The sequence below is a fragment of the Dermacentor albipictus genome, chromosome 1 (assembly GCF_038994185.2).
Source record: "Dermacentor albipictus isolate Rhodes 1998 colony chromosome 1, USDA_Dalb.pri_finalv2, whole genome shotgun sequence".
NCBI lineage: Eukaryota > Metazoa > Arthropoda > Arachnida > Ixodida > Ixodidae > Dermacentor > Dermacentor albipictus.
In genome coordinates, this window is record NC_091821.1 from 374,529,273 (window position 1) to 374,547,787 (window position 18,515).

At 43.7% G+C, this 18,515-nt stretch overlaps 1 protein-coding gene across 1 annotated transcript in view; it reads left to right on the top strand.

Annotated features, from left to right (window-relative positions):
- LOC135901764 (E3 SUMO-protein ligase RanBP2-like) overlaps nt 1-18,515 on the top strand; it is a 163,117-nt gene that overhangs the window by 2,061 nt on the left and 142,541 nt on the right. Inside the window, exons 2-8 of the mRNA XM_065431613.2 lie at nt 2,153-2,220; nt 2,741-2,854; nt 4,414-4,457; nt 4,542-4,588; nt 7,733-7,792; nt 9,180-9,248; nt 15,203-15,376. Coding sequence (XP_065287685.1) covers nt 2,153-2,220; nt 2,741-2,854; nt 4,414-4,457; nt 4,542-4,588; nt 7,733-7,792; nt 9,180-9,248; nt 15,203-15,376 — 576 coding nt within the window. The remainder of the gene's footprint in view (nt 1-2,152; nt 2,221-2,740; nt 2,855-4,413; nt 4,458-4,541; nt 4,589-7,732; nt 7,793-9,179; nt 9,249-15,202; nt 15,377-18,515) is intronic.

Here is an 18,515-nt window from a genome sequence, read left to right on the forward strand (position 1 = left end):
CAATACTTTCTGCATCAACTTGCATAACTATGGCTAAATTCTGAAGATGTGCAGGTATTCAAGACTTTTGGACCCAGCTATTGCTAATTTCGTAGAGTACTGACAACGCCGATTCTTTTGGCACAAAAATTCCTTTGAAACCAGAAAAACTGATGTAATTTTTACCTTATTATGTTGTTGGGGTCACCTGCCTTTCCCCCTGGATAACCTTGCCTAATGTGCAGCAAAAGCGAGACAATTGATTACTTCTTATTCTGTCGCCTCTTTAAGAAAACCATTTCAGAATCGGTTTAGCAAACATTTTTACTATAAAATTACAAAAAAAGATTTCTGTTCTGCACACTCTTTGGGAGCCCCCTCTAGAGATTTGACAAGGGTATGCTTGCTCAACAGTGGAGGAATCTCGAGTTGTTTCATGGCATGGTATTCTTTCGTAATACAAACTGACTCTTGGCTAATCCCTTGCAGTAGGTATGCACCATCAGTGAAGGAAAATGAAACAGATCATTAGTGATTCTTTTTACACTGAACTAATTATTTTCTTAACTCACCTGATTCTTGATTCTGCTTACAAAGATGTAAGCCACAAGCAAGCAGTAATTATGCCGAGATGTCTGCAGCATAGTGGAAGCTAAAAACATCATGCGCTGCCTGGTTTTTGTTTTATTAAAGTTTTGCCATTAATTGAAAAGCACTCTGAAGGAAGTTCTGACTACATAAACAAACGCTGGGTGAGTGTTGGTGCATACAGAGCACATGGGGATTGGACCCTCCCGTGTGTAGCCATGCGCGGCTTAGTCATGTCTGCGGAAAGGGCGTCCTGGGGGTTGAGTAAATGCCGGGTGTTCAGACTAAGGCCCTCCGGCGGAGGCAACACGCCTCTTTGGCCTCTGCTTCACATAGACAGCACCTCCAGACCCCCCCCTGTCTCTCACACACACAAATGTTTTGGCATTTCCTGTAATTGTCTCTCTTGTAGCAAGGGTTAACCCTGTGGCTATCCTACCTTGGGTCAACCGTATTTGGTTACAGCAGTGGCATATGTACAGCTGGCGTATGCGGGACCTGTCTTCTCCAGGTTTTGCAGCATCCCCTAGTTGGGCTCCGTGGTGGGTGGCTGGCGCTGCGGCTGAAAATTTCATCTATACCTATGGAGAGTTCTTTCGCTCAACTGTCTGATCGCCCTCAGAAACGAGAGCGCACCGAAGAAGTCCTTGTCTTTTGGCCATCAAGTTTATAACTTCCCAAGATTTCCTAACTTGCTAAGACCACTCACACAGCAGTAAAATAACTCGGGCAGGCCCACTTCGAATCACAGGCTTGCACTCACTAAGGCTTGGTCAGGTTTACGGAATCGGAGACTTGTGGATTAACAGGGCTACATGGAATGCGACTCGTAGAATTGCGGTATAATTCAGATACATGAAAATGGGGCCCAATCCAATGACATGACTCATTCATAGGCATGAGCCTGTGAATGAGTAGCAGCCTAACCGGGATTCTGAATCACAAGCTTGAGGTAAGGGTATTTGATTGGTTTATTCAGCTCTAACAGCAGATCTCATTGGCTTTGTGCAGCTGCAATATATTAATGTATGTTCTTGGGTAGATGGGTTAGGAGGAGGATGGGACAGCACATGTTTTTACTTTAGATCAAGTAATTTCAGTAAGGTTTCTTAATTCGGTAAAAGGCTTTCAAGCACTGAAGTACCCACAAATTTGACCATGTGATTTGGCACATTGAATTGGCCAAACTTTAATAGATACATGTGTATTATTCAGGTGCCCTAGCCAGGCTGACTGGTCTTTGACAAACAGCGCTTGTGCATACATCAACTATACAGTAGCCACTTGCTTTAGCAAACGTTAGGTTTTTGAGCCACTGCGAACATTTGTGTTGATAGTCCGGCCTTAATTCCCCATTTAATATGTGTGGTGTAATCACCTTCCTTTTTTCTCTATTGTCTAGTTGCTCCGACATGCCTAAATGTTGTAGGCCAGCCCAGAAATGAAAAAAGATGTTATAAATTTTTTGTTTTATTCCACTACTATGCTCTAGTACTGTGCTGGCATTGCATGGTGTATAGATATGTACACAGGTATTATTATCCTTATTCATATTTTCACAATTTGCTCCTGTTTCTTGTTTCAGAAAAAGATTAGAGGTTTCAACTTCGCCAAGCTTTACTTTTCGGTTAACGACTATGAGTCTGCCAGAAGGTATGTGGTTTCTGCTGCTGCTAGGCTTTTTGTTCTGTTTCAAAACATATCATGAAAACAAAATAATTTCTCAGACTGGTGGCATTTTAGCATAGTAGCATGACTCGCTTGAGAGTGTGCTCGATTGTGAGGCAATTGTTTAAAGTGTTGTTTATAATGGGATTTAGAAGTTTAATCAAGTTGTGGTTGTACTGATAAGTTCTGTTTGGTGGTCTGTAAATTTTTTTGTAAAATATGAAAACAAATTTTGTTTAATTGAAGTGTTTTTGTTGAATTAAGATCATGCTCTCAACTAGGATTTGTCTGTTCTGTGATTCAAAGCTTCTGGCAAATACTATATAATGACATAATAAATAAGAAAAACTGAATTATGGCTACTGCAGGCAGGTGCTCTGAATTCTGCTTTATTGGAGCTGTCATCCGTAGCTATAACCTGTTTGCTCATATGCACCGTGCACTAGTGTGCACGCTGCAAATGCATTGCTTAATCCTTGCTGCATCTCAATTAACTACATTGCAGGCACCTGGCTGACTACCTGACTGTGAATGACAAACAGGCGTCTGCATACAAGCTGATGGGGGAAATCCATGAAGCTATGGGAAGTTTTAGGCAAGCCTTGCAGTCCTACAAACAGTAAGATACCTTTACTTTCGATATTGGGGGTACATACAAGGTGGTTTTTTTATAACTTTCCCAGAGTTATTTAAGATCGCCTGTTGGAGATAACTAATTCTAGTTCTTGAGCTGGATTATTCAGAGAGCCCAATGTTATAAATCGAAATCGAAATATAAATAAATCGAAACACAAATTTGCCTAATTAAATAAACTATAATTTGCTAATTACTTTATGGCACATATTGAAATTTGCTTATTGCAGCTGCCTTGCAATGGGTATCAGCTTCGAATTAATTTCCAGATTAACACGATTTTGGAGATATGTACCATCAAACTCTGTAAAATTGCACTGTTGTTCCGTTGACTTTTTTAACAATATGCTCATTTATGCATTGAAGCACAAAAGTAGCTGGAACACCCCTGTAATTCGTCCCAGACTTTGGGAAATAATGTCTCGTCAATCAATCAATCACTCAAATACCATACTAGCTAGCATCATCTGTAGGACACCATGCAGCGTGCCAGCACCACCCCTTGCCAGCTGGTGCGGAGAACGGGTGCCCTGCACCAAGGCAGCTACAGACATGTCCCATGCTCTAATGGAGGGTTACAGTGCAGGTGTGTGCTTTGGCACCAGAAAGTTCATGGCTGTGGGGCAAAGCACCATGAACTGCTGTAAGAGGTGCAGTAACTTGCACTTGAATAAAATAAATCCATTAAAGGGGAACTGACACAAAAATTCTGACTCGAGAGAACTGGTAAATTACATTGCTACAAGCTCTTAGTTGTCATCTGTAAAGTATCAATTGCAAATGCGGCTTGGAACACGTTTTAACCTAATTTTGAAGTTCGTGCATGCGATGAATCAGAAAGTGCTACACCTATTAATGTACTCAGCTATGCAGGTTCTACTCATAAAGAATACAATGTCATGTCTGGTGATTGATCTTGGTGATGTGTCATGTCATTGGCTTGTGTCATTTGGAAGGTGTTTCAGTATTGTTTACATTGGGTGTCTTGCACTAACTGCACCCGTGACATACATGAATCTTCTTACAGTTTACGGACTACCAGGTTACTGGTGCCATGGCCGGCAGTAGCAATAGCTGGTGAAGACATCTTGCGATGATTTGTCAAATTAAATTGTGCATTTTAATCTGTTCTTTGTTTTGTCATGTCAGTGTTATTACCAAAAGGAATGAGAAAAGTATGGTAGCTTAACGATTATGTTGCTACTAGCGCTTTACACCAAGACTTAGGAAGAATATGTAAGTTGCAGTATTAGTTTTATCTGCTCTATGGTTAGACACTGTGTTTCGAAGAGACTGCATGTTTGGAACAGAAACTTTCAGCAGTTGGCAAGTGAAATACATAAGCTCAAATTCATTCTCATCTTCCTGCATGGTAACATAAATCTATACAAATTTACGTAGCCATTGTGGTTTAATTATTACTGCTCCTGAGAAAACATTTCCAATGTGGATTTTAAGCTTAGGTGAGTGGGTGCATATTTTGTATTTGCTTCACATGTGCACAACTGCCTAGGAAACCTTTATGATTTCATGTTGTTTTACAGCTCTTTGGCCCTTCAGGAAAACCAGAAGGATGTTGTCCTGAAAAGTGAGGAATTTTTCCTTCTTCTCTTTGTAATTAAATTTTTTAGTTTGGGGTTTCAGAAGTGTAAACATGTATTGTTTGTTGCAGTTTGTGAAATCTACACAGAATTACCTGCTGACCTAGAGTCAACTAAGGTACGTAAAAAAATAAAGAAAAAATACGTATTGAATGAATGTACCCTTGTGCAGTTATATGCTGTTTGTCAGTGTGAAACTAATGTGTTAGTTGTTGGAGCTTGTCTCATGTAAACTAATTGTCTTCATGCTATTTTTCTTAGTAAGCCATGCACCAACCAGCGCATGTAAACACAATCCTGAAATGTATTTTGCATTTGGGGATATGTCATTAATTAAGCATTTACAAAACCAATAAAACATTACTTGGATCTTTTTATATGATGGAAATAAGTGGTGTTCGAATCCTCACCCTAGCAAAGCCTCCCGCCAAGTAACAGAAGCTAGTCTCGAAGCCTATGCTCTTGCTGACTGTATGTGCTGGAAACACGTTATGGGCGCCATGTTTTGGACATCATCTATAGCTTATATGAAGAATCAAAAGAATTTCTTGCTGAATGGTAAATGGTGCTTTTCAATAATAATCAGTTTCAATGATACAGGCATGGGCTCCTAAGATGGGTGTGACAATAAGCGTATAGTTGGAGGAGATTGTTCACCGTGAGTGAGATTGTGCAGGAATTTCGCTTTCTGAACGTTCCATGAATACTTTGTTTAGCGCAAAACGACAGACACAAGAAAGACGACAGGACAAGGCGCTTTGCCTGTCGCCTTGTCCTGTCGTCTTTCTTGTGTTTGTCGTTTTGCGCTAAACAAAGTATTCATGGATTTGCACCAACTAGCCTGCCAACGCATTGTTCTGAACGTTCGCTTGCCTCCTACATCACTGAGTAGGCGATGTTCAATTGCCACTTCTGGCTTGCTGCGCTGACGATCTCTGGTGATAGCGTGGTTTTTGTGTATCATGAGTGCGCAAACGAATGTTCTGAAAGTGAGATGTTTGTGCGATCTCGTCCCAGCCCTCACATCAAGCTTGACATCATGGGCTCTCCTAAATTTGTTTCCTTTCTTTGTGTTAAATAGCCATGGTAAGAAGCAGTGGGTTTATTGTGCTAACCATTCAATGTATAGGCATTCGCATATATAGCAACATGTCATGGTTGGTGCATGGAATAGGTATCCTATTATATTTTCTTCTGTTACTCGTGCTCTACTTATGCCGCAAAATTAAAGGAAAATATGGGGCTCATTGTCTGCACTTACGTGACATTACGTTCAGTTAGACAACTTCTGACATTATTCCGAAAGGGTACTCGTCATTTTAGCATGAATTAGTTTCTCCTCAAATGCAAAGTTTGACTTAAAATTGGGAATTTAATGGTTTTGTGCATAGAAAGGTGTGATGTCACTGGACGCTGATTATTTACCACGGTTGACTAAATTTAAATGCTTGCAGTGAATTGGTATTTTTCACTTGGGTATTTTCGGGTGGGACACCTCACGTAAGGAGTGCTTATTAAGAACTGTTATGCATAGCCGATAATTTCATGTAACATTTTTCATCTGCATCCTAGATAGGCCCCCTAATGATTACTTACTCCATTTATATTAGTAGCTGTTGACTTCACCATGAGGGAAAATGCATATTCCACCTAATAGCATATTTGCACAATTCTAACATGCACATTTTTAAAATAAAATGTGTGTTCAAATTCATATGCACGTTACAATCGTAACTAATTCTTCTCAAAGTCAAAAATAAAACCGATTCTTACCAAAAAAGAAACCTTCATTGCAAGGTAGCTAGCCATACTGCCATCGAACAGGTTATGCGAAGAAAGTGATGCTCTGAGACATTGCAAGGTGACTCCATGGTACATGGAATGCCCTTTCTCAGACGACGGTTGTGCGAGCACACAAGAAGTGTGGCATTCTAATGCCGTAAATGGAACTGGAGATGACTTTCTGTGGTCGGTAGACAGCAAACGGGAGGTGTCGTCTGGCTTTGATAGCTCCTAGCCGCTAAGACTGAGCCATGTGCGGGTCTGCGTGCCTTTCTATGTTCCATAAAATTATTTTAACATGGTATGCATTGACTCAGATTTCGTTACCTAATGTGCATGGTAGAATTGGCACTAAGTTATTTTTTTGGGATATTTGGGTGCGTTACAGTTGGTGGCACGGTAGAATCATGCAAATACGGTAGGTAAGCGGAAGATGGTCTGCAAAAGTGAATTTTTGTATCACTAACTTGATTTTGATAAAATTTGGAGGATAGGTTCAAGACAGTATTATAAGGCCAGATGCCAAAATATTAATATCCACGAATAATTTTTGAAACAGCTATTAATTTTCAAATATTGAAGTGTCTATGGTTAATTGCAAAAAGTGTCATTCTAAAATGTCAAAATTTTGGAATTGTTGTTTATAATATATTATTAGGAAGGCCCAAACTATGCCACTGTGCAGCTGTTTTGTTACATTTTCAGAATTTGTATGGAGAAAAATATTGCATAATTGGCTTCACCAGCAAATTAACTTCCATCTGATGGACAAAATTTCACTTTTCATATAAACAGCTGTGGAATCTCAAAATTTGACTCCACAGTTGCATTCTGCATAAAATTCTACCCCAGTAGGCACTCTGTTGAAAAGTCTTCCTTTTCTTATATACAAGAACGACAGTTTTTGCAATCGCAAGCTTTTGTGAAAATAGGAAAATGACCAACCCTTTTCCTACTGGGAAAAGAGGGTAAGCGAAGCTTGTACTATTGTACTACGTGCACCTGACCTTCATCACGGTTAAGTAACCCACATGTACTACATGCATCATGCTTCTGTAAGCACTTAGGACACCACCACTTCATCAAGGACCACAGTAAGGACTGCGATAAAAAAAAAAAGGAGGGGGTTAGGGGTCATGTTTAGTGTTTGAATTTATAAACAAGTGACCACTTACTGCTTTCACATGCATTGGCCAATGTAGAAGTGCCATGTAATATATAGTTGCAACCTCTTTCGTAAACATGCTCCGAAAGTCTATTTTACTGTTCCGAAATGCAGTTTTGGCTGCTTCTAAAGCTGCTCTGAAATGGGTTAGGCCTGTAGCTTCACTGTGTATTGCACTTAAGTGAAGGCTATGGCAAGCATTACTTACCCTTCAATTCCTCTATGGTGCTCCCACTTCCGCATGTGTGCTGGAGCGATGTGTTGCCTGCACTTTGCTTGCTGTGAGCATGTTGATGTGCTTTCCTGCCATTTCAGTACTGGCTGGAGCGAGCTGAGAGCCTTTTTCCGGGTCACAGGATTGTTTTTAAGCTCAAGGTTTGTGTTCCTTTTTTTTTTTTTTCATTCTGCGTTAGGTTAATCTTGAAGCTGAATTGTGCTAAATAAAAGAAACCCGTTTTCATGATACCCATTTCTTTAGTGTAATGCAAAGCTTACTGGTCCGTGTCTGATCATGAAGTGGCAATGGGGAAAACACCTTGGAACATTTTTTTATCAGGATTTTTCGATCAGTGAGGATGTAGTCATTCCCTGTAAGCATACTGAAAGCAGTGAAAGGTGAGCGCGACAGCGATTTATGGCTGGCTGCATTGTTTGGAGGCAGACAAGTGTGGACGTATCTGCGAGAAAGTATTATTTTGTTTATTAAGCCAATGTTCCCGTGATTCATGTTTTCTGAAGTATTGAATTTTTCCTGCAATAATAGCTAAGTGTTACGTGGTTTCCTGTCCAACTGCTTTGGTCATTAACCAGTCAAAAGTGCAAGTGAAGTTGAGTTCTTGAAAGCAAAACGAGGCATTTACACGTGATACTGGGTTCAGCGTGTAGCCATAGCCACGCCTGGGCTAATGTTGTGCGCACCTATATAACGCACAACTAGTCAATGGCATTTTGTATCTCACCGAGAGACCACACAACTCTGGGTACTTACTCGGAGGCTTGGTGCAGGGTGCTTAATTGCAACAGCATATTATCAGCATATTAACAGTAACAGCCACCATGCATTGTGGGATGCGTGTTTCATTCGTTAGTGTGGACTTTCTTTACTTTTTAATGGGCATAGATAAAATGGAAGAGTCTAATATACGAACTGCACTTTTAAGGATCAAATATGCTTTACTTGATGACAGCCGACTTGCAGTCTTTGCCAATTTAAAATTATAATTACAACTTAAATCGTGCACAGTGGGCTGCATTCTATCACTATAAATCATGGTCATTTCATTTCCATCAACATCTCGCTACACATTCCGGCCAGTTGTCAGTCCCTTTAACCCTTTAAGGGTCAATGATGTAAATATATGGCGCCGCGAACAAGTCCGAAAGTGATCGATGCCAAATATTTACGTCGCCGTCTGTACGCTTAAAAAGCGCGCCCATTTCCTAACTATTTCTCCGACTCCATTGTGGCGACCACACGCAGTGGGCGTACACTGTATGTATTCGGTAAAGAGATAGCATCTGTAAACCATTCTGTGCTTTCTCATATGTCAAGACTATTATTTTTACAGTAAAACGCTTCCCTTTTTCGAGAGTACTTACAGAAATGTCCAGGATGGCTCTCGCATGGTGTTTTTGCTAAGCACTGACAGCCAAACCTATGAAGAGTGTGCCGCGTTATCCCTCATACTATGCTAGCGACACTGTAAGTCTTCGCTCCCAATATTGAAGAGTGACATGTTTGTTACTTTCATTGTACTGACAGGAAAGTTTGACGCGAGCCAGAGGTGAACCAGATGTAAAGGACATGGAAAATCTCATCACATCGGAGCTGGTAAGAACTGCTTAGTTGGTTCTCACTTTTTTCTCCCAACTCTCTCTCTGTGTTGTTTTTCTTCCTTTTCTTTTTCAGTTTGTTTATGAACAAACATTTTTCTCAAAGTTTTTGTCTGAAATTGCTTGTATACTTCTGCATGAAGTCTGTGCAGATATTTTTGTCGACTGCTGATGCAGAATTTGGTTACTCTGCGTGGGTTTCTGCACATTTTCGTTTAATCCTGTGCATTAAAAATATTTCTTTTTTAGTAGCTTTGTGATTACAGCATAAGAGTACAGCTTTTTTGCTGCTCTGAATACCTATTTCGAATTTAGGTGCGATTTATCAAGTAAATAGAAACAAAGTCAGCCTGTTGGTCTTGATTCAACTTGCTGTGGGCCTCCCGGTTTTAGAACTGTTTATCATCGATGCTGATGACTCTACTGAGTGACATGATGAACATTTCCTGCTTTTATTCGTCACAAAGAATGGTGTTAACTAGCTGACGATAGCTTACAGAAACCACCTTTCTTAAAGGTCGAAAAACCCTGCTGTTTTTTTAAAGGAAAATGGAAAGCAATGCTGCCTAAGCAATAGATGATTGCTTAACCCTTTCGCTGTCGGACCTTTCTGGCTGTGACGCACCCCCAGTGTCGGCTTGGTTTCAGGGAACGAGCATAACAGGGAATGAACGTAGCAATATATTTTTGATTATGATTGGTATACAAATAACATAGTCAATGCAATATGCACATTTCAATGTTCTGCAGCTGTTGTTAGTAAACATCATCATCATCATCAGCCTGACTATAAAATCCGTTCAACATCTGAATCTGACGATGCGGAACCCTCTTCCTGGCATGCGACTCTGTCAGAGTCCGAATCCGAGCTCGGCTCGTATTGTGAATCGGAATTGAGCCACCGCTCCAATGAGCAGACGAAGGTCCCGCGGAAGGTCCCGCGCGCTGAGCCATCCGAAAGTAACCGCGCGCAGGGAGGATCCGCTTTCAGTCGCCCGCACAACGGAGAGCAATGGGACATTGCGTGATCAAGAAGACAGAGGGAGATGGAAAAAGGCTAAACAAAGTTCGAAGGGCTTTACGTTTACTGCTGCAAGCCGGAAGCGAGGGTGCGACGAGAGAGCGAAAGCAGCAACGAGTCACTCTTTTCGGAGAGGCAACGGCACGTGCGCCTGAACTTGACGCGCGCGCCGTAGCAGGCACACCAACAGAAGAAAAAATAAAAACCTTCAAACCAGCGGAGATGGCAGAACAACCCTTGAACCCATAACCACACGCGCGCGACGCATGATACAGCGAACACGGAGCCACCGCGCCACTCAGCAAAGAGAAAGTGGGGAGTGGCAGTCGCACCGTACTCTTCAGTACATGGAGTAACACAGGTCGGGGCGAATATACGAACTTGTAGAAAGAGTCAACAGATAGCGTGGCCAATCCAGGAGCGCCAGCTTTGCGCTCTGGCGCGAAATTTTGAACGCACGATAGAGAACGTACCGGTACGTCCGTGACAGCGAAAGGGTTAATGCCTATAAGCAGAGTATGACCCAATATTAAACTGAAAACCTCATTGGTATTGAGGACAACTTTGCTATTTTTTCAGCTTCAGAAGGGAAAAAAAGCACTCAATATTATTTGACACATTCTATTCACAAAAAAATATTTTCCAGATCTTCGTATATGAACTGGCTAGTTATCAGTAGTGGCATACTAATTTGGTGTTTCCTTTATAAGAGTAGAGCATACTACGTATCTTCATTCATAAGTTACTGATCTTCATTCATAAGGTACCTAAGTTACTGATAGCTAGCAAGATTCTGGTCAACTAATGTGATTAGGCTCCTGAGCATATCTTGGAACACTTCTTGCACAAAATTTTGAAGCACAAAAGTGTGAGTTAAAATTGATTATTCAGTTGCCATCCGATCTTTTTTGGTCTCGAAACATCCGAAAAAATGAATGCATGCCTTTTACTGCCCCCAAGGACTCAAATCACCACAGGCACGTCCGAAATACCTCTAAAGGCCTGTCAGTTGACTTCATTATGCATATTGGTGCTCGTACTGCGATTGGAAACGGTGGATGCATGCACGTACATAAAGTTAAAGGGTGCATGACACTCAATTTTCTTTCTTATCTGTATTGTGTAAGGTAATCTTTGTGCGTTCAACAAATCGAAATTTTAGCACATTTAAGCCAGCACGCAATTTCTAATTTAATTTTTTATATTACACTCGAACGGCATAACAGTGGGGCAACACCAGCACGCTCCCGAGCCGTGACATCACAGGCTGCATGCATGCCGAATGAGCATGTATATTGTATATTCCGGCAAGGAATCTGGTGTGTCAGCTGTGCGCGCCGCATTGGGGAATCTTCTGCTTTGTTCAGTTTGCCATTGGAATTGTTCAGCTTGTAGGGGCTGAAACAATGCCACCGCATCGCCTATGTAGCGCTGTTGGGTGTCAGAGCGAACAGAGCAAGGTGTGCTCCATATCGTACTTCAGGTTCCCCAAGAAGCCGCTCAAACTTAGGCTTGGAAGATTAATGTGGGCAGGAAGGACTGGCAATTATCTGATGCTTTTGTTTTGTTCTTGGAACACTTCACATCAGGCAGCTACAACGACGATTTGCGCCTGCTCACTGAGTTTGGGATACCCATGAAAAAGCTAAGGCTGCGGCCAGATACAATGGCGACCGTGTTTGCGTACGGACCAATCCAGCAGGCAGCTCCCCGGCCAGACGTTAGCCTTGCTATTTGTTTTATGGATATCAGGTGCAATAAAGCAAGTTCAAGTGAAGGTTCAGCCAAAGCATACATCGCGGCAAATCCTTGCACCGTGGACACACGTGCGCCGGCATTTGTGTGCGTATGCTGCATGCAACTACAGTGAAAAAAAAAAAAAAACTGGTGGAGCATGCAGCTGCTTAACAACATCGCAGTTTTGTTGAGTACGGATCCTAGATAAATGCATGCCAGCAAACAATCTACGCGTGTAACAATTTGCATTGTGCGAAGTAGCATGAGACTTTGCCTCCCATGAACGGATGGCTAAGCAGTGCTGAACGCATGAAATATCAAGAGTGCAGAAAAGCATCAGCAGCATTTAATGCAACACCAATGTCACCACCTACATTGACCACATTTACTACACTGTCTTCGTCCATGGCCTCTGAGATTTGCGCAAGCCAGCCGGCGCTCGTGGATCTCGGAGGTCGTTTTTTGTCACTTGAGCTGATGGCGATGTGGAAGTCAGTGCGCAGCGTATACTACGCCATCACTGCATGTGCTGCTCAGAGATTCCTCGCTTGCTTCATCACGCAAAATTCGCAGTGTTGAAGACGTGGCACACAACATCTGGAGCAAATACGGTAACAAACAGCAGATATGCCCCGACCTCACATGGCGTGGTGGCCAATTTCGTAGCAGACGATGGTTTGGTTCCATGCAGCGCAGGATGTCACACATGGCTTGGCAGTATGGCGGTGGGCGCCGGAGGGTGGGGCTTAGAGCCATAGAGTTCTAGCTTATATTTTGGACAGAAATGGGCTTTTACAGTCGCCGACCGATTTTCCGGACTCCAAAAATTCGGACATGCCCGATTATTCGGTCAGCTTCGCGGCACCGCCATTCTCCCCATAGACCATAACGTATAACAACTGCCGAAAGTTCGGACACCTTGCAACCTCTCGTCTGATTTTTCGGACACTCTTTGACCCAACTCGGTCGAGAGCACCATGCACCGATTCTAACCGGTGCATGGTTCGACTGGCTGAACGCCATTTTTGTTTTGAACGTAGCTTCCTTGGTGCCCCACGAAGTGGCGCTACTGGAAATCCCCGCTCATCATCATCGTTTCTGCCTAGTTCGATAGAGTAGCTTTGCAGCAGTTCTGGTTTCAGCTTAGTAAGCCATGTCAAGACAATCCAGCAGCTGTTTGTTTCTTCACGCACGACGCTGCGAGCAGGCCGCGTTTTTTCGTTTGTGTGACTGGTGTCGGCATGGTGGTGTTTGCTTTGCGTGCTGTGTCGAGGTTTCGGTGATTAACGCGGCATACGGAAACATTGCGTCAAGTCTCTAATGGCGCCGACAGTGCCCGCGCAGACTGCGCTGCGGAATGCCGACAAGCGGGTGCCGGGAGGCCTAAGATTTGTCGCCTTCCGATGTGCTCCCTAGCGACGGGGAAAATGTTCTGCCGAGATTTGCGCAGTGGTTGCATTGCGATTCCGGACACCGTCTCATTGACAGTTTCACAGGTGCCGACACTGCTGTACTGACATGCGCAGAACTCGACGACGGCTATATCATTCGTCAAGTTTCTGCTGCACCGCCGGACAATGACTGAGTCGGAAGTTGACGCACCATGTGCTACGCTGCCGTCGCATGCGGAGCGTGTACAAGCAGTGACTGTGCTTTCAGCCGCCTATAGTGACCGTACGACCCTCTCCGAGATTCAGGCTTGTCCGACTGCGCATAAACGGAACAGCGTGCAACGGCGCATTCACGATTTCTTCAAGCCTACTGCCGAGCTCGAATAAGTGCGTGGAAATTAAGGATTTCATTTTTTTTCCCTTAATCTGCTTTTTCAGACACCTGTTTATTCGGACATTTCGGCAGTCCCCGTGAGGTCCGAATAAACGGTCGGCGACTGTACTGCCAAGTTCTTATGCATGTATAGCCGTAATAAACCCTTTGCTACAATTTCTTACCGGAAACCACAAATTGTTGAGTGACCGTGTCATGCCGCCTTTAAGGCTACACTCACACTTGGTCTCGGAGCAGGCGGAAGCAGAAAAAACTTGACAAAGCCCTCCTGCCTAGGTGCCGAAACGCACGGAAAATCAGGCGGCGAGCCTGATCGATCTCGGACTGAATTTTTCGCCACGGCGAAGCGGAAAGTGGTTCCTCTTCACCGGAAGGTGCACTAGCATGTAAACATCTGGTCGTAAGATTTAAAATTTTCCCTTCTTCATTGTTTATTTTTAGGGAGAACAACTAGCTAAAAGTATCAAAACTATTCCTCAACCATAGCAGATGAAAGTTGGACACATGCAGTTGCGTGAAATGATAGTTTTTGATATTTGATGGGTCAATGAATGAACATGCCACTTGAAATGGTGTGATGAACAGCGCCATCATGCGGACAAACGTACACAGACTAGATGGATGTGGGTGAAAGCGGCAGTGGTTTCCGCTGCATTGGTGAAACAAATGTGAACATTTTGGACATGCGTGGAGAAGATATTCCGGCCGCTTTGGCCTTTCCGCCCACTTGCCACTTCCCAAGTGTGAACGTAGCCTAAGGAAAACATACCGTCTCATGACGATTGCCCCTTCTTACTCTTGGTATGTTTCACCTCATTACAATGCTGTATTGAGGCGATGTTGACTTTTGGTCACCGTCATTATGCAGTTCGCTATGCTTTCCGAGCTTCGAAGTCATTGGCGAGGATTACAGAGGTGGAGTCGGCGCCATTGCTAACAGCGGCACATTATTTCAATGAAAAACATGGCACCTGTAGCAGATGCTTTGTAGCGAACGTCGAAGTAGCTAGGCTTAATGTTGCCGCTGTGGTCGCTACGGCTGCCAGCGGATCTGCGTATGAGAGAGCCATTTCGAGGTGGCGTGATAATTAAAATAGCGACGGCGGTGGCTTTGAATAATGCCGTTTTGAACCTGTGGTCATGGCAAAAAGTGCAGAAAATCTGACAGCAAAGGTTTTTTTTTTTTTGCATATGAAATTTCATATGTTCTTATGCATTGACTCTATGGGGTATGTGGTGGTGCCACAAAAGCGTTTGAATTGTCGGGCATGTCCGTAAAATTGGTTGTCAACTGTGTTTGATATTCAGCTTTCTTTTTGTTTGTTCGATTTGATATTGGATTCGAAATGTACTCTGTAGTATTCGCACATGCTTATTAACTGGAGTTCACATTTCACTTCTATGCGCAGGTGACCCGTCCGCTGGATGTGGCACTGCGTGTGAAGCTGTTGAGGCTGCTGCTGAACTCGGGACGTGTGCTGGACGCCTACAAGCATGCACTGCAAGCTGAGGAGGAGCCTCAGTTTGGCGCTGAGGCTGTTTACTCACTTCCCTGGCAGCGCTGCCTGGCTGACGTATTTGAGGCATGTGTGCTCTTTGGAACAGGACAGAACTTATTGATAACTGCACAGGGGGTCACCCACTGGTGGTTACTGCCAAAAATGCCAGGCTGCTAGGCTGGATATTCACTGTGCCTGTGCCCTGCTTAACACTGTCTTGTATGTGGGATAATGGGCAGTTTTTGGGTAGTCTAGTAAGTATATCTACTGCTACAGCAAATGCTTGATATTAGAATGTATGATATCAATTTGCAAGAGGAATGTGCTTTCTAATTTTATCATTTTCAAGATAACATTTATTAATAATTCTCTGAAAGAAGTGAACTAAGAGAAAAATTTGTGAGGAAAACGAGGAAACTCTAAGAACATTGGTGCTGCTTTTCACCAAGAGAACATGAAAAAATTCTGAAATGTACATTTCAAACAAAAAGGCTATATACAACATTCCTGCAAATATAAGCTTTCTTTCTGTAGAAGTTCTTTATATACAAAGGAAAATGTTAGCCATAGTGGCTATCGTGCTCATGTCGTGGCTCTTACAAACTGCCATGTGGCACTATGGAGCGCAATAATAGTGCAGTATGAGGTCCACTCACAGCCGCCCCGTTGAGCAAAACTTCGCTCTTTGTGCCGTCACCGGCAAGTGTTGACGCCCAAATGACGTTGACACTCTGCAGATGAGGACTGTGATCTTAAGAACGCCCTTGATATCTTTAGATCTGAGTGCGGCAGCAACGAAACGGTTTGTAGTAGAAAACAAAACCTATTGACTGTTATCTGTTCACGTTCCACGGCTATTTGATGCATTTGGCCATCCGTGCTGAAGTCTGATAAAAAAATAGTCTTCCGAGTCTGTGCTGCTACCACCATCAAAAAATGCCGATGCTGATTCATTAGAATTTGTTGAAATATTCCGTTTTCGAGGGGCAGCTGCGTGGGAATTGAACCCACAACCTTCGCATTTCGCGTGCGATGCTGTGCCAATTGAGCTACCACGGCGCTGTTTCCCCATCCACTTTCTTGGGTATTTATGTGTCCACATGTATTTATGTGGGTTCGGTTCCCACCTGTGGCAAGTTGTTTTTCATCCACTTTAATTTCCATTAATCTATAGTTTCTTTATTTCATTTATTAAGCACAAGTAATTTCCCCTATGTTGCCCTTGGTGTCAGTGTTTGTTGGCTTCTCATGATATGACTATAAAAATCGGGCCCCTCGCTTAACCCCCTTTCTTCTTGTTCATTACATAACGAGGCTCTCGAATCCGGCTACATTGATGCCTTCAGGTAGCTTATGTGGGTTTATTGACCAGTTGCCTTCACCCAAAAAGATCACGTTCTCGTGACGCCTGCGGCAAAAAAGACGTTCCACGTCCGCTGCCGAGGTCTGTGAGTGGTGGCGCTGGCTAACACTCCCAGGGTTCTACTAGGACACATAAATACCCAAGAAAGTGGATAGGGAAACAGCACTGCAGTAGCTCAATTGGTAGAGCATCGTACGCGAAATGCGAAGGTTGGGGGTTCGGTTCCCACCTGCGGCAAGTTGTTTTTTCATCCACTTTAATTTCCATTAATCTATAGTTTCTTTATTTCATTTATTAAGCACAAGTAATTTCCCCTATGTTGTCCTTGGTGTCAGTGTTTGTTGGCTTTTCATGATATCTCGTGGATTTGTGGTTTGATGTGTGGAGCAGCCCTGTCAATGCCGCAGAATGCCGAGGGTCTGCTGTGCGCATGTGAAAATGGCAGGCAGCGGTAGTCTTTTTCTTGCGTGCCTCTCATGAATGCTTCTTCCGTGAACCGCTGGCTTGTTCACGCTGTAGTTTTGCGCACAGGTGCCGTTTTACCGTAATTAGTCGTTTGTGCGACGTTCTGAGCCAGATGTTTGGCCAATTCTGCCATAATGAATCGAAATCCGCATCGTCTGAAGCGACGGCTGACGAAAAAAAATTTGCCGACATGAGACTGGTGGCACCATCTCGTTTGCACCAAGGGAAGGAGTGCTCGGCAAACAACGGGACGCTGAAACCGCTGCGCATGTATTCGTTCACTCCATGAATAACAAAACGCTCCCTGCTTACAGAGGCACATTTCAGTCATTGCACATGCCTGGCTTCACTCCTCACGCGTTGCTTCATCGCATATATTCTCAACAACAGCTACTTGTGCGCATCAAGCACCTGCCGTGCGAAAGTCGGCAGCTGACTGTTATGCTCACGCCGCCGGCCACACCTGCGCCAATGGCGTAGGTATAGGGAGGCCTACACGCGTCAATATCTTCAACAATTTCTTTTTTTTTTTTTTACAGTGTGTACTTGCTGCACCTGTTTGTGCCTTGGTAGCTTTCATGTTTTACGTGCTGGCAGCTACAGATAACATATACAACCAAGCGAGCGGAGCAAGCCGCTTTGCGCAGAACACAGAGTAATTTCCTTACGTCACCTGGCATTGCATAGCCTGAGGCATAAGCGTCCTCGCTCTGTTGAAACCAAACATGGCAAAGCGTTTGTGGGAGTGAATCACGCTGGGTGCACCGCCACGGATGCTACACTGTCAATGAGGCGTGCGCCTCTCGTCTCGCTAACTCATTCGTGACAGGTGCGAGCTTGCGATCCGAGCCACAGAAACCGCGTTTATATCTGGTTTCCACTTATGGTGCCGCCCCTGATATCTCGAGGCGAACGTGTGTACATGGAATGCACAGTGTAAGCACCACTTCGCTGGTCCAGTCTCCCTCGGCACTGCGGAGGGTGACTGCTGCGGCGAGTCGTCATCAATTTCACTTGACGACGCGGACGGATCGTAGGCATACGCCTTTATCGTTCGTGGTCGTTCAGTAGGCTGCTCATTCAAGTCGGAGTCATAATCTCCGCTCATGCTATCACTCTCACTATAACTTGGCATTTTGCACTGTGCAGCACGAGGAAAACAGAACTGCGCAGCCGGTCAGTTCGCTCCGCGGCTGCTGAGGGTAGGTGTGACGTTGGATCCGCCGGCTTGTTGGAAGCGTTTTGCTGGTGATGCGGTGGCCGCTCATAGAGCGTCAAAAATAACGCTATCCGCGCAAAAGTAACCCGAATAATGACTATATACTATAGCAACCGTGTCTTAGGAATGCATTTGTGGGGCTTTCTCTATATTCTTCGATTTTTATTCTGTATCCC